Genomic DNA, 17265 nt, shown 5'->3' with positions numbered 1-17265 from the left:
TCAAATGAATATGCATAATAATTGTAATCAAATAAGAATAATAATAATTTTAAATGTATTCAATTGGACAGAAAAATAGAAATAAAGTTGATTTATACATATTTAACATAAAAACTGGAATTATTTTTAAAATGCCTAATTTTTAAACTTATTTGCACCTTTTTCATCCATCTTTTCATAATTTTGTCGGTATACCTTTTACAAACATATTTATAAAAGGCTTAATGGCAAAAAAAACCCAAACCTTTACGAATTGTTGCAATTATATCCAAACCTTTTAATTTTTGCAATAATATCCAAATTGCATAATTTTATTGCAATAATATCCAAATTGCACTTTTTATATGAATCTTTTTGAGTTTTTTGCCATTTTTTGGGACTTTTACTATATTATTACACATCAAAACATAATAATAGCCTAATATCTTAATTGAAAACAATAAGTTTAGCCATTAATTTGACTATTATTGCTACAAAAAATGCAATTTGGATATTATTGCAACAAAAAAAATGCAATTTGGATATTATTGCAGAAATTAAAAGGTTTGGATATAATTGCAACAAATCGTAAAGGTTTGGGTTTTTTTTACCATTAGGCCTTTATAAAAATATCCCATTATATATAAAACGCTTAAACATATTTTAGGTAATTCTGTACACTTACAGTCGCATTTTCTCTCTCTATTCTTTTTTTCAAAATTCTTTCTTACTTCTTCTCTTCTATTCATCTATTTCTCTCAAATTTTTTTTCCGTTCTTCTACTTCCGCCGCACATCGTTTCTTTTTCATCTCGTCATCGCGCGTCTTCTGGTGGATTTCACGTTGTGGTTTTCGCGCTCTCGCATTTTTTGAGGATTTCTCATCGCCATGTCCATTGATCTTCTCGTCACCGCGTTTTTTGCGAATAGGAAATTAGGGTTCATGTTTTTTGCGAATTAAAATTGAAGAAGCGTCCAAATTAGACTTTTTGTTTAATTGGGGATTTAATTGGAAAAGATGGATCAGATTACCCCCTCAATTTGTTATGAAAACCAGCAGTTTTGGTTGGTGGTTTGCCAAAACTATGTTTATCTTTCACGCGCCAAGTTGAGAATGGAAAGGGGGGGTCTGAGCTGATCTTATTTTGTTAATTTGAACGTTTTTTATACTTTATGCTAAGTTGAGGGGGGTAAAATGATTCTTTGTTCAATTCAAAAAAGAAAAAACACAAAATAATAAAGTATTTCCGGTAATTAAATTTTTTAAAAATGATGAAGACAATCATGAGCAGACTCGCCTAAAAATAAATAAATAAAAAAAGATAAAATATATGCTAAATGGTTTTCTCTGTTAGGAGAGCATCAACTTTGGCCAAAATTTTAGGATTCAGTTGATTCCACACATGAGAGGTCTATCCCAGAGTTCTATTCTTATAGCTTTGCCCCAATAACTAGACGATGGCTGAGAAAAAAAAATTAATATCCAAAAATTGGATATGAAGATTTTCCACTATAATCTTCATCTGATCTTTCTCAGCGACTACAAATGGAGTGGAAGAGATAAGTTAAAATATTAGAATTAAAAAGTTAAAATATTTTCTGACGTCATCTAACTTTTTAGCTACCATTTTAGTATTTTATCTCTTGACATATTAATTATAGTATAAGATACATATTATTTTGTTGAACAAATAATAAATTACTAATAAACTTTGTAGCTATCTTTTATTGTTCCTTTACTTTGTTAAAACTTTCATGTTAACTTAATTTTTTTTATTTAAGAATTTCACATTATCTTTATTTTTCTTCTCGATAGTACTAACAATATCACAAATTTTATAATTTTAAATAATTAAATTTTAGTAATTATATTTACATAAATGACTATAAATATAATAATTGATTAAGAATCAGAAGCCAATCAAATATTATATTGATTTATCGATTTATTTTTCTGTAATTTATAATTATAGTTTGATCGAATTATAACTATTTATTCCCTGTCTTTCAGGAGCTATATTAAACAAAATTAACATTGGAAGTGGCTTTGGTCATTTTTCGCCAAAATCACATTCTTTACCTCCAAAATTCTCAAATTTTTTATCTTGTACACCTTTGTTTCATAATATTTGTCGCATTTGGTTTTAACACAAGAATAAAAAAATAATTAATATATATTAATTTGTAAACACTTTTATTAAGTTAATCTTATATTGAAATTTGTTTATATTTATGACTACTATTTTTAATTATTTATTGTGTTCTTTCAATAAATTAAAAGGGATAAATATGGAAAAATAGCAATTAATGCTCTCTTCATATTTCAAACTGACAAATATTATGGACCGGAAGGAGTACTATATTTGAAATTAATTTATTAAATAATTTAAAAAGTTAAAAGATTGAATTATGATTCTTTAGAGTATAATGTTAATGAAAAATATAAATTTAAGTAGCTAGATATGAACTTATTTGCTTGTAATTATATGGTTTGAGGTTATTTTAATTTTTATTAAATTATATTATTTTATATGTAAAAAGAATTCAAATAAATATTTCAAGAATCAACAAACAGAAAAACTACATGTTTAAATTAACAACTGGAGGTGAAAATTTTATTAATAAAAGATATAAGGTATAAAATAATTCTCGATTTTTTTTTCAAAAGTACATATCAGCTCTTTTATTTTTTTGAGCACAATTAAACCTTCATGTTTTTAAAATTGAACAATTAAACTCTCGTTGTCTTAAAATCAAATAAATTAACCCTTTTAATTTACTTTTGGGACATTTACCCCCATAAATTTTTAGTAAATAGTTTACACATTAAAATTATTTGTGAACTTTTTTTCTAAATGATTATGGGAGACATGTCAGACATTAACTAGTTTTTTAATGGTATTGAACGAAAGGGGTTATTTGTTCTATTTAAAAATAAAGAGGTTTTAATTATACAAAAAAAAAACTGATATACATTTTTGTGAAAACTATAAGAGTATTTTGTACCTTCTACCTTAATAAAATAAATAAAACTTTTTATAAGAAAAAGAAACTAATGAATGCTAAACTGTATTTCACTGTTAATTTAAAAGTTGAAGAAAAACAGATAGGATAAAATTGTTTTCAAAAAATAAAATATATAAATTTGTTTTCATTAAAAGTGTTAATTATATATATGTTAATAGTTTTCAAGGCACGGCTTGTTAAGATTAAGTTTTAAAATACACAATTCATGTACGTACCAAATTTTATTTCTGTTTTTTAATTAATTAAATTAAAAAATAGATCACCTCTTTTAACTATTTTGTTATTTTTATATTTTAAACTACTGTTATAGAGTTACTTTTGTTTTTGTTTGTTCAAAACAAATAACAACTCATCTCAAATTTATACAGTTTATGTAATTCCCTTCTCGAAAAATATGAAAAATATTAATAATATTATAACTCAAAATAAAATCTCAAAACTCTTCTTGTTCGGTAATTTATTAACGACCTCGAAATAATACAATTTCATTAAATTTATAAATATTGATTTTAAAACAGAAAGCTAAAAGCTAATTTCGAAAACAATAATTGATTGTTCAAAAAAATTGAAATTTTTATTAAATAAAATTTAAATTCAGATGACACTGTTGCTCCATCTAACGAGACCAATCGACTGATTGCATGAATCTAAATGGATGAGTCACTGCGGTCTAGCTCTTGAAAAATAGATGGCAAAAGATGAGCTGCCTACTCAATAAAATATAGCTAATTATATTTATATATATATATATATATATATATAATAACAACAAGTAAAACAAATAACAAAAGGTCATTAAATTAAACCATCAGTCCATCAATTTTTATAGTCAAACTCACAAATACAATCAGATAAATTAAATCATAATTTATTATATTTATTTAATTAGGGCCCTACTTAACCTAGTTGAATCATATCCAATAGTTTGCCGGTCATCACAATTACATTAATAATATATATGACACAAAATACCAAACACATTAATATCCCGAAACCACACCAGTGTCTAGCAAATATCCATCAGTTTCACCATCACATAATCCAATTATATTACACTCAAAATAAATACAGCAAAAATATACTCAATGCACCAACTATCATATAATTTTTCATATACCACAGCACCAATACTAATCAGTGTTTTAAAAATCAAACCGAACCAACCGGTTTGACCGGGATTCGGCCATCTATCCGGTCCAATTACCACACAAGAACCGAAACTCCGGTCCAACCGGATCGGATCATAAGGAAATGGAGAACCGTGAACCGGACTAGAGTATTGAATCGGTCGACTTTAAAAACAATATCACAAAAATTTTGTATATACTGATTTTAATGGCGATACCATTTTATAAAATATAAACCGGCTGTATCTTTGCATAACCCAATTTATATAGAAGAAGAGAATATAAAGATTTTTAATTTCTAAAGATTAATTATACATTCATAAATTTTTATGGATTAAAATTGAAAGAATATTAATAAAAATAAATACTTAAAAATAATAGGTCAAAAGAGAATGGAGGTAGTGAAAGAGTGAAGAAAAGAGTGTTGAAGAAGAGAATGTTAATACACTGGATTCAAAAATTAAGAGAAGATAGAAGAATATGACAGAGGCGGGTGAGATTATAGGAATTAGGTTTTTTTTTTATAGGAATTAGGATTTTTTTAAGGTTTTAAAAGAACTAGTATTGTCGTACGTACTACGCACTTGGCTCATAATGTGGCACGTCAATGATTGTTTAATTTTTAATTAAAAATAATATTAAATAATAGTAATAGTTTATAAAATAAATTTTTCAAGGAACGAATTATTATATTGAAATAGTAATTAATTTTTTTAAAAAAATATATTATTCAATATAATATAAGAATATACAAATAAAATTATATTTTATTTATTAGAATATCAAAAACATTTAAATTAAGAGAGATAGTAATGAATAACTTCTATAATTGTTTTATTAATCTAATAAACTTATATGGATAATTTATCTAATATTTTTTTTTAAAAGTATGTAGTCTAAGTAAACAATAAAAAAATAGACAAATATACACAAAATAAATGGTTTATATAGAGTTTGTCTATTATATTATTATACATAAATTATAGAAAATTATAAATAATCAAGAGTTTACGTATTGCATTTATTATAATTATATTATTACATTCTATATATAATTTTTATTAAATTAATAGTCAACTTAATTTGAGGAATCGATATGCCAGTATTAAATGACTAAACAACTTAATTTTAAGTAATTAAGTATAGCATTATAAAAAAAAGAAATTAAATATAACAGTACTCCGTTTTGAATCCAATTTTAGAAAATAAATTGTTTAGCTACCTTTTAGTAAGCAATGTAGCAATATAGTAGAAGATCTATAGTTAACAATGTCTTTCCTAATTAAACCTAAATTCATCCTTAGAAATTAAAACGTAAAAGAAACAGAAAAATAAGAATGAAATGCTTTGCTAATTTGAGATTAGCAATATAGTAGAAGATCTATAGTTAACAATGTCTTTCCTAATTAAACCTAAATTCATCCTTAGAAATTAAAACGTAAAAGAAACTAAAAAATAAAAATGAAATGCTTTGTTAATTTGAGATTTGGCTGTTTTTACAATTTTATTTTATTTAAATGGAAAAGAAGGAAAACAATTACGAATCAAAAAATTTACATCATGATATAATTCTATTCTAATTTGGACTCTAATTATAATAGATCTTTGGTGACTAATTAAATATCTAATTAGTTAATGACTATAAAACCATCATTTAGTAATAAATTTAAAAGGATTATTCGGTAAATTTGTCTGTCCCTCCCCATCCGTGCTTTTATATATATTATAGATTATTTAAATGGAAAAGAAGGAAAACAATTACGAATCAAAAAATTTACATCATGATATAATTCTATTCTAATTTGGACTCTAATTATAATAAATCTTTGGTGACTAATTAAATAGATAATTAGTTAATGACTATAAAACCATCATTTAGTAATAAATTTAAAAGGATTATTCGGTAAATTTGCCTATCCCCCCCTCTCCTCATCCATAAGGATAGATTAGGTAAGCTTTACACTTTATTTAAAAAAAGAAAAGGAAATGTCAGTTTTTATTTAAATGGGATCAGTCAATCGTCCAGGTACAATAACGTTTATAAAGTGTCAAGCTGTCAACCACTCACTGTACAATTTAATTCAATCAGTTCAGCCGACGGTCAAACCGGTCGAACCGGAATCCGGTGATATTGTGTTGATATTAAAATTGACGAAAAACGTCAACAGTCATAAAAAGTCAAAATCCAAAAACAAAATCTAAAATCTAAAAATTAAATATATGATAAATATTAAGTGCAGAAATACAACGGTGCAAAAAAATTAAAAATAATAAATAAAAGTGTTGGAAAATGAGAATTAATAAAAAAGTAAAATTTTAGAAAAAATAGTATTAAAAAAAATTGATATGAAATGTAAAGATTTAAAAAGAATAGTAAAAAATAAATGTTGTAAAAAAACAATATTTCATATAAAAAACCCAATTTAAAACCCTATATTGATATAAGTTAAGACTATTTTTTTACTAAGGCCTTAAAGTCCTATCATAAGGTCTCATTCTTTTATCTTACTTTTTAAAATCTATATCGATGTAAAACCCGAATTCATTATTTTCTTTTAATGGCAAACCCTATTCTGGTGACGGAATCTTCTCGAAATGAAGAGATCCCCCGGAGAATCCAATCTGACAACATTCAGATACTTACTCTCTATGAGAAACGCGTCCATAACATGAAGAAAGAGGAATTAATTCTGATTCGACATGCTGACAAAGCTGTTTCAAAGCCTGGAGCCCAGCTTATAACATACAGTCTTCTAATGGCCGGTTTCAGTCTGATAGCTGGGTTTAAATACAGTGATGACAATGTTGCTTTAATAAGCGGTGTTGTTGTTTTGCTGTTCTTTGCATTTCTCACAGGTATGGTCTTAGATTGTGAAGTTTTAGGTTACGATTTCATTGTTCTTTTTATATAATTGTGTTATATTATTGACGAAGTATTGCATTTGTTAATTTGTTGCTAAACCTTGCAATGGATGTGTGGTGGATCTGTATATATACAATCTTTCATGCTTATCTGCCGTTAATGTTGTGTAAATTTTTAAGTTACTACTGTTCTTTGCATTTCTCACAAGTATGGTTTTAGATTGTGATGTTTTAAGTTATGATTTCATTGTTCTTTTTATAATGGGAAAAGCGTCATTTATGCCCCTAACGTTTGCCTCAAGGATCAAGCAAGCCCTCAACGTTTAGAAAGGTTCAAATATGCCCCCAACGTCTTAAAAAGTGAACAACCAGACCCCCATTTTGACTTATAAATGAAACGTTGGGGGTCTCATTGTCAAAATTGGAGGGCCTGGTTGTTCATTTTTCAAGACGTTGGGGGCATATTTGAACCTTTCCGGACGTTGAGTGCTTGCTTGATCCTGGAGGCAAACCTTAAGGGCATAAATGACCCTTTTCCCTTTTATAATCGTGTTCTATTTTAATCATTCTCGTGATCATCTCTATCTCTTATTTTGCTATTATAGATAATTTTTCTATTTGACTTAAATGTTGTTGTTATTTTTCTTTTTCAACTATTTTAGTTGCAGTCAGTGGCGGAGACAGGCTGGGGCAAGCTGGGGTAGGGGTGTAACCGAGCCGAGTCGAGTCGAAACACTGCCAAGCTCGAGCTCGACTCGACTATAAAATCTTAAGCTCGAAACTCGACTCGAGCTCGATCGAGTTTCATTTTGGGAGCTCGAGCTCGAACTCGACAGAATAATTAAGACTCGAGCTCGACTCGACTCGACTCGATTATCTATATAAATATTTAAAAATTATATTTTAATATTAAAATAAAGATATTATTATAAATATATATAAATAAAAAGGGTAAAAAGGTAAACTAATCGAAGCTCGATTAGGCTCGCGAGCTCATCGAGTCAAGTATTTTGGAGCTCGAACTCGACTCGATTATTAACTCGAGTAGCTCGAACTCGAGCTCGACTCGATATAAGTCGAGTCGATTTCGAGTATTTTTCGAGTCAATACCGAGTAGCTCGCGAGTTAGCTCGACTCGGTTACACCCCTAAGCTGGGGCAAGCTGCGGCAGCCGCCCCCCTTAAATGCTTATTAGAATTTTCAAGAGGACAAACGTCCATCAAAGCCCTTTTTACTCTTTAATAAGGCATGCCTTACTCCTCAAAGCCTTTTTTACCATTTCGTTTTAAACTCTTTCAAACTTCATAAACCCTATGTTCTTTTTCTCTTCCCTAATTTGATAAACCCTAATTTGATAAACCCTAATGGCTGTTAAGGCTGAGAATGTGCAGTTATTAACACTTTATGAACAGAGAGTTCATAATTTGAAGAAGGAAGAATTAATTCTTCGTTGGGAAGCCAGGAGCTTTGCTGCCCTCCTACAGTTTAATAATGGCTGGGATTAGCATGATAGCTGGCTTGAAATATTCTAATGAGACTATGAAATTGATAATGGGTGTAATAGCTTTTTTATTTATGGGATTCATCACAGGTAATTAGTTAGCTTTGTCAAATTGTTAATAAAAATAGATGTTATCTTTATTTTATACTGTTGAAGATTGGGACTATTTCTAGTGTTTAATAGTTCGAATTTAGAAGTTAGGTTGTCTTTGCTTGTTGATTTGTAAAAATAAATAATTCATCTAGCTGTTGTTTTAAAAATTCTTTAATGTTTTTTTTATTTATGCTAGTGTTTAATAGTTCGGATTTGGAAGTTAGGTTGTCTTTGCTTGTTGATTTGTAAAAATAAATAATTCATCTATTTGCTGTTTTGAAAATTCTTTAATGTTTTTTGTTTTTTTGTTTTTGCTAGTGTTTAATAGTTCGGATTTGGAAGTTAAGTTGTCTTTGCTTGTTAATTTGTAAAAATAAATAATTCATCTCGTTGATGTTTTGAAAATTCTTTAATGTCTTTTGTTTTTTTTGTTTATAGTGTGTAATAGTTCAGATTTGGAAGTTAGGTTGTCTTTGCTTGTTGATTTATAAAAATAAATAAATTCATCTAGTTGTTGTTTTGAAAATTCTTTGTGTTATGCAGCATTGATACCACCCTTCTTCATGGCATACAAGATGATTCAAAATCTGTCGATTTTGAATCTCGATTTACAAAAAAGAATTTCAAATATTATTGTGAAATTGTCAGATTTTGAAACTTCTGCTATTCGTCCTCGTGTTGCTGGGCTACATGTGAATCAAATATCAATTCAGATTGAAGCTCTTGCAGCTCATCTACCTGCTTCTGGAACTGCTGCCCCTCATGCTCCCGGAAATGCTGCCCCTCCTGCTGCCGGCACGACCGCCGACACCGTTGTTCCCGACACCGCCGGCACTGCTATTCCCGACACTGCCGGCACTGCTATTCCCGACACCGCCAGCACTGCTGCTTCTGCCGGCACTGCTGCTCCCGACACCACTGTAGGCTAAAGCAAATCAATCTTCTATAAAGAATTATGAATCTGAGTATATCTTTTTGCTCAAATTTGAAGTGGCAACAACTGTTTTTTATGCACTTACAGTGCCCTAAATGACTACTCTCCTATTCAAAAGTTAGTATGCTTATATCTACCACCCTTTTCAAGTCAAGTTCATGGAAGAATTTGAACAAAAAGAGATTGGGTTTCACCATCTCAATACAGACACCGTGAACCGGCTTCCACACCCCCGCCATAATCTGTTGCATAACCGAAAAATTAACCGGCTTATCAGTGAGTATTCTTTCTACCAGACACCACTTAAACTCCACCTCCGTCTCGCCGAGATCCTCCTCAACAATCTCGATCCCATCGTCATCCTCCTCTTCAATGGTAAACTGGGGAAGAATATTCCCCCTGCCTTTCTCCTTTTTGTTACTGCTATCCGTTTCCATATTCACCATCGACATCCACCAAAAACCACAGGGCGACCAAAGAAATAAGAGAGTCTCAAAGGAAAGAAAAGAAAATTGAAAAAATACTATTATAATTGCATGGGGAATTCAAGCATGTATAGGTCCAGCTCAAAGGGAGAGAATGAGTGAAACTGACGCCAAATTATTGCAGACTCAAAAACCAAAAAATCAATCCTACCGCACACACATCAACTGTCAAGAAAAATCACCACTTGTCACTAGATAAGACAACCAAATTGTCAAAAGACAAAACAATCTCTATTAAAACGGAACAAAAAACTCCCTATTAATATAATACGAATTTAAACAATAGTATATTCTGGTTTTATTATATGTAAATTTGTTATAAAAAATTGAAATCAGCATAAAACAAAAACAAAAAAAGGACAGAAGGAGATATTGTTGGGGAGCGGAGACACTGCTATGCACGCCGTTACTCTAATAACCAACAATCAACAGCGGTTTTTTCGAAAAACAAAAAAAACAGTAAGGCCATTTGGAGAAGGTAGGGTGAGGAAAGGAGCATTGCCTCGTATGGTGAGGACCGGAAGAAGTTATACAATTTGTTGTTTGTATCTTATTTCTAAAAGGATAAGACAAACAAAGAATAAATTTTATGTGTTTATTTTTATCTTACTTTTTAAAACCCTATATCCATGTAAAACTCTAATTCATTATTTTCTTTTAATGGCAAACCTATTCCGATGACGGAATCTTCTCGAAATAAAGAGATTCACCGGAAAATCCGATCTGATAATATTCAAATACTTACTCTCTCTAAAAATGCGTCCACAACATAAAGAAAGAAGAATTAATTCTAATTTGACATGCTGCTGAAGCTGTTTCAAAGCCTGGAGCCCAGCTTGTAACATAATGGCCGGTTTCAGTCTGCTGTTAATGTTGTGTAACTTTTGAAGTTAATTTTTTTGTTTGTATTTCTCACATGTATGGTTTTAGATTGTGAAGTTTTAGGTTACGATTTCATTGTTCTTTTTACAATCGTGTTCTATTTTTGTCATTCTCGTGATTATCTCTATCTCTTGTTTTGCTATTATAGACAATTTTTCTATTTGACTTAAATGTTGTTATTTTTCCTTTTCAACTATTTTAGTTGCAATCAGTGGCGGAGACAGGCTGGGGCAAGCTGCGGCAGCTGCCCCACTTAAATGCTACTTAGAATTTTCAAGAGGACAAACGTCCATCAAAACTGTTCTGATGAAATTGTGCGACCGTTTAACTAGGTTTACCAAGTTTCTCTCATCGATAAGTTTATTTAATTTTTTTAGTTATCAGATAAATTTATAATATAATTTAAGTTTTGGCTTACCAAGTTTCTCAAGTGTGTTATCTTTATTTTATACTGTTTAAGATTGGACTATTTCTAGTGTTTAATAGTTCGGATTTGGAAGTTAGGTTGTCTTTGCTTGTTGATTTGTAAAATAAATAATTAATCTAGTTGTTGTTTTGAAAATTCTTTCATGTTTTTTGTTTTTTTGTTTATGCAGCATTGATACCACCCTTCTTCATGACATATAATTTGAATTTTGATTTACAAAAAAGAATCCCATATATTATAATAAATTGACAATTTTGAAAATTCTCCTATTCGTCCTCATGTTGTTGGGCTACATGTTGATCAAATATCAATTCAGATAGAAGCTCTTACATCTCATCTACCTGCTTCTAGCACTGCTGCCCCCGACACTGCTGCCCCTCCTGCTCCCAGTAATGCTGCCCCTCCTGCTACCGGCACGGCTGTTTCCGACACCGCCGACACTGCTGTTCCCGACACCGCAGACACTGCTGCTTCCGACACCCCCCAACACTGTTGCCCCCGACACCCCCGACATTGCTGCTCCTCCTGCTCCTGGTAATGCTGCTTTCGACATTGCTGCTCCCAACACTGCTGCCCCTCTTGCTCCCATTGTTGCTGCTCCTCTTACTCCCGGTAACACTGCGTCTCCGACTCCCGATGGTGAATTGTTGTCTCTTTCTGTCATAGATATGTTCTCATCGTTGATGCTGCAGGCGAAAGCAAACAAATCTTCTATAAAGAATTTTGAATCTGAATATATCTTTTTTCTCAAATTTGGAGTGGGAACATGTCACGACCCAAATTATTGAGCCGAGACCGGCGCTAGGGAATGGGAGTGGTAGCTCCGAAACCCGTAGTAAGCCTAAAACCACTCTAACTTTTTCGCGGAAACGCAAACACAACTATCCTATAAACATGTAATAAGAAGACACGTTTACAATCATAACGTACATCATATATATCACACCATCGATACAACCATAGTGGGCATCTCACTTCCGTAACTTGTACGTACTAGCCCGTCTATCGATCAATACAAAACTGACAACCAAAAGACGTCACATCAAACAAACATTAAATATGTACACAACCTATAAGACCTGACTATTCTATGCTAAGACTCGTCATACGTATACTACTGCAGCACCAAGGGGACTCGTACTCAGCACACCAAAGACGGTCTGTCTGATCCGACTCTATACACCTGAAAAAAACATCAATGTGAGGGGTCAGTATTTGGGAAAATACTGAGTGAGATAACACATTACTAAGGTATTATAGAAAATAACATCGCATTTAAAACAAAACACATATATACAAACATATTATACTTCAAGCATTTGATCCGATCGAAACCCTAGTCTCTTAGCATGCATACTGAACACCATCACAACACTTAACGATCGATCGATATGAGTCCGGGATAATTCCACCAGTCAACTCGCAGATACAGGCCCCGGGATAGTTCAACCAAGTAGGCCTTGTATCGCATGCACAAACAAGTATGATAAACAATCAATGCAATCTCTATCTATGACTTACCCGGACGCTGGTGATCACACAGCCTATTGACACCCAATAGGTAGCTTGTTTCCCCCCGGATCATATACTAGTTTTCACAATCTATATATGTACGATAATACGATGTACAAATTCATTTCTATCGATAAAATACTATAGCATGCGATGTAGCTTAATATTATATTTATAATATAAAAACTATCTATTGCGTAATAATACTCAAAGTAAAGTTTAACTCACAACGATCGCTATTCCTTATATCCAAACGTAAGCTCCACACGTCATTCACTCTTTTAACTATTCCAGCTCGTCGATCTCGTACCTCGTCGATGTATCCACTTCCTATTCAAATCATATGTACGTTTAATCCATCATCGTAAACTTAATACTAAAACTCTAAGTTATAAACTTAGTTCGATATGATCGTATTCCCGATACGACTCTTGACTTCGATAATATTTTAATCCAATTTTCTCGAAAATATCAAATCTCTAGATCAAATAGACGTCATACACTCGTGAATACGAGCCGGGGTACACGGGCGTGCCCCGAGGTGGGTTCACGATCGTGCAACCAAGTGCACGTTCGTGCACCTCAGGGGTACACGTTCGTGTACTTTAGGTACACGATCGTGTACCTTGCTAGGTGCACGTTCGTGTACTTTCAGTACACGTTCGTGCACCCGTGGTACACGGTCGTGCACCACGTGCACAGCTCCTCGGAAGTTGATTTCCGGGGTTTTATCACCATTCCGACATGCTTCACACATCCATACTCAAAACCCATATCTCGGTTTCTTCAAAAACGTCATAATAACTTCAAAAACGTCAAATTCGAATCCAAAATCGTTAAAACGATAAAACCGCTCGAAACCTTAAACCAAAACGTCAAGCTTACCTCGTTTTGAAGCTTAAAGATGATAGGGAATCGAATTCTGAACGAATCGATATAAAGAACTCGTGATTTGGGCGAGAAACGGCGAAACGGCGGCGAAACGACGGTGATCGTCATTTTCTCTCTTCTCTGGATCATTCCTTCTGATCCTTTCCTCATTTCCTTATGCTTAAGGAATTCTTATATATATCTTGGTTAATGTACTCTTTTAATCCTTCATTTCTTTAACTTAAACCATTTCTCTTTTAAACTTTCAATTTTAACCGAACGATTAATTATTCACTTAAACTCGAATATCTACGTATTATTTATATCCAGATAAATAATACTACTCCAAATATAACTATTCTCGTCGATAATCTTCCGATTGCTATTCTCGAGGCTAAATTGGCTAATTTGCACTTTGGTCCTTGAACTCTTCAAAATTGACAATTTAGCCCAAAATGAATCCGCGTCCAAATTTTAAAAGGTCTCCGATTGACCTGAAACTTTTACCACCAATACTATAAAACATTTCGCGGACCTTGGCGAAATAATTCTATTTTCGGACTTAACTGGTTAAATTACCACTTTAGTCCCTGAACTCTAGTTTGTAACTTTTCTTGATATTTTTCCTTATTTTCTTATTCTAATCTTCAAACATATACGTCTTACTCCATATTATCCTTTTCTTTAATATCCCATATCTTTATCTTTGCAACTCCGGTCCTTTTCTGCCGGACACGTTGCACTAAACGGCACCTGAACTTACGGGGTATTACATTCTTCCCCCCTTATAAAAATTCGTCCTCGAATTTTCATACAACCTTTTTACTTATCTTAAACCCTTGACCCTTTTCATTTGTTCCTTGTTTAACATTCAATACTATGTACTTTGTATTCCATCACACGCTTTCTTGACTCGTCGCTCCTATCCTTGTACATCTATCGCCGATATCCTTATTAAATCCGACGTCTTTCTAATATCACACAATATCCACCTCATCTTATCATAAGGGCAATCTTCTATCTTCAAAGCATAAACTATAAATCGATTCCTATACTCAACTATCCTCTTTTCATACTCCTATCATACAATATGAACGTCCTAGTTCACCATCCAATCATTTTCATTCCGCTATTCACGTACATCTATCATTCACTTCTCTTATACAAACTTCATCCTTCATATCCACTTCTTCTCTTATATCCTTGTTTAAGATCTTTGACATCCCGTCAAAGAAATACTTACTTTCTAACACATCACTAATCGGGTACATATCACTGTCCAACGTATTCACGGTCTTAGCTATATTCTAGCGCGTTGTTTCGAAACTAAGTTCATATCCTAGAAGCATAACGTCTATTTTTTCGCAACTATACGTATTCATTCGCCTCTTGGTCTTGATCGCAGCTTGCTCGCGAGCACTTCACTTCCGTCACAGAGTTCTGGTCTAGGTATACTTACATGAAAACAAAACTCTTTCAAAACTCTTTCGATAAAATGATTCATCTTGAACTTTAAATCAAATTTCATTTTCATTTTAACAAAATTGTGCACTAGGGTGATGATGTCTCTCATCCCCAAAGAGTTGCCACATCTTACCTTTTCGTCCGAACATAATGCATATGATGCATGTCCTATTGATGTATGTACAGATATATGTAGTGATGCACTTCTATCAATGTCGTGGCACTTATCGATGACTATCGCGGGTCTAGGCACAACTATGTTTTCAAAATCGTTTACACAAACAACTTTCAAAAAGTTTTAAACTTCGAGTTTTGTAAGTTCTCTAGACATTTAAACTCTGTACACGGTAGGTTCTTCCACTTCTGTAACTTCATACTTCTTCTTCATGCACATCTCGACATTTCGATAATTCGATTGCGATACCATCTATACATCGTATACGTATTTCGCAAAGAAACAAACAAAGGTTTCACAATCCATCGATCATACTTGTCATAATGAAACAAACAAGAATTTCACAATCCATCGATCATACTTATCATAATGAAACAAACAAGAATTCTCAATCAATCAAAAATTCACAATCAATCAGCTCGATCTTAAAACAAATAATACAAACGACTTGGATCAGACATGGCTCAATTCTATAGCTGCAGTAGTTCCTAGCTTAGTCTAATGACCTAATACCTAGGAACAAACAAACATCAATCACAGACTTGCAGTGGTATCATGGACCAACTGCACTCAAATCACATATTAGCAGAGGTAACTGGACCAACTGCTCTGATACCAACTTTGTCACGACCCAAATTATTGAGCCGAGACCGGCGCTAGGGAATGGGAGTGGTAGCTCCGAAACCCGTAGTAAGCCTAAAACCACTCTAACTTTTTCGCGGAAACGCAAACACAACTATCCTATAAACATGTAATAAGAAGACACGTTTACAATCATAACGTACATCATATATATCACACCATCGATACAACCATAGTGGGCATCTCACTTCCGTAACTTGTACGTACTAGCCCGTCTATCGATCAATACAAAACTGACAACCAAAAGACGTCACATCAAACAAACATTAAATATGTACACAACCTATAAGACCTGACTATTCTATGCTAAGACTCGTCATACGTATACTACTGCAGCACCAAGGGGACTCGTACTCAGCACACCAAAGACGGTCTGTCTGATCCGACTCTATACACCTGAAAAAAACATCAATGTGAGGGGTCAGTATTTGGGGAAATACTGAGTGAGATAACACATTACTAAGGTATTATAGAAAATAACATCGCATTTAAAACAAAACACATATATACAAACATATTATACTTCAAGCATTTGATCCGATCGAAACCCTAGTCTCTTAGCATGCATACTGAACACCATCACAACACTTAACGATCGATCGATATGAGTCCGGGATAATTCCACCAGTCAACTCGCAGATACAGGCCCCGGGATAGTTCAACCAAGTAGGCCTTGTATCGCATGCACAAACAAGTATGATAAACAATCAATGCAATCTCTATCTATGACTTACCCGGACGCTGGTGATCACACAGCCTATTGACACCCAATAGGTAGCTTGTTTCCCCCGGATCATATACTAGTTTTCACAATCTATATATGTACGATAATACGATGTACAAATTCATTTCTATCGATAAAATACTATAGCATGCGATGTAGCTTAATATTATATTTATAATATAAAAACTATCTATTGCGTAATAATACTCAAAGTAAAGTTTAACTCACAACGATCGCTATTCCTTATATCCAAACGTAAGCTCCACACGTCATTCACTCTTTTAACTATTCCAGCTCGTCGATCTCGTACCTCGTCGATGTATCCACTTCCTATTCAAATCATATGTACGTTTAATCCATCATCGTAAACTTAATACTAAAACTCTAAGTTATAAACTTAGTTCGATATGATCGTATTCCCGATACGACTCTTGACTTCGATAATATTTTAATCCAATTTTCTCGAAAATATCAAATCTCTAGATCAAATAGACGTCATACACTCGTGAATACGAGCCGGGGTACACGGGCGTGCCCCGAGGTGGGTTCACGATCGTGCAAC

At 32.6% G+C, this 17265-nt stretch overlaps 1 protein-coding gene across 1 annotated transcript; it reads right to left on the bottom strand.

Moving 5' to 3' along the window:
• Nucleotides 1–11592: 11592 nt before the first annotated feature.
• LOC126687466 (glycine-rich cell wall structural protein-like) lies at nt 11593–11980 on the bottom strand. Its single transcript, XM_050382029.1, has 2 exons — nt 11658–11980; nt 11593–11605 (listed from the first exon to the last, which is right to left on the bottom strand). Exons 1-2 carry the CDS (start codon nt 11978–11980, stop codon nt 11593–11595), a joined length of 336 nt encoding a protein of 111 aa, XP_050237986.1.
• Nucleotides 11981–17265: the final 5285 nt, after the last annotated feature.

The sequence above is a fragment of the Mercurialis annua genome, linkage group LG6 (assembly GCF_937616625.2).
Source record: "Mercurialis annua linkage group LG6, ddMerAnnu1.2, whole genome shotgun sequence".
NCBI lineage: Eukaryota > Viridiplantae > Streptophyta > Magnoliopsida > Malpighiales > Euphorbiaceae > Mercurialis > Mercurialis annua.
The sequence above is the reverse complement of the archived record's forward strand: the minus strand, read 5'-3'. Positions and strand labels throughout refer to the sequence as shown.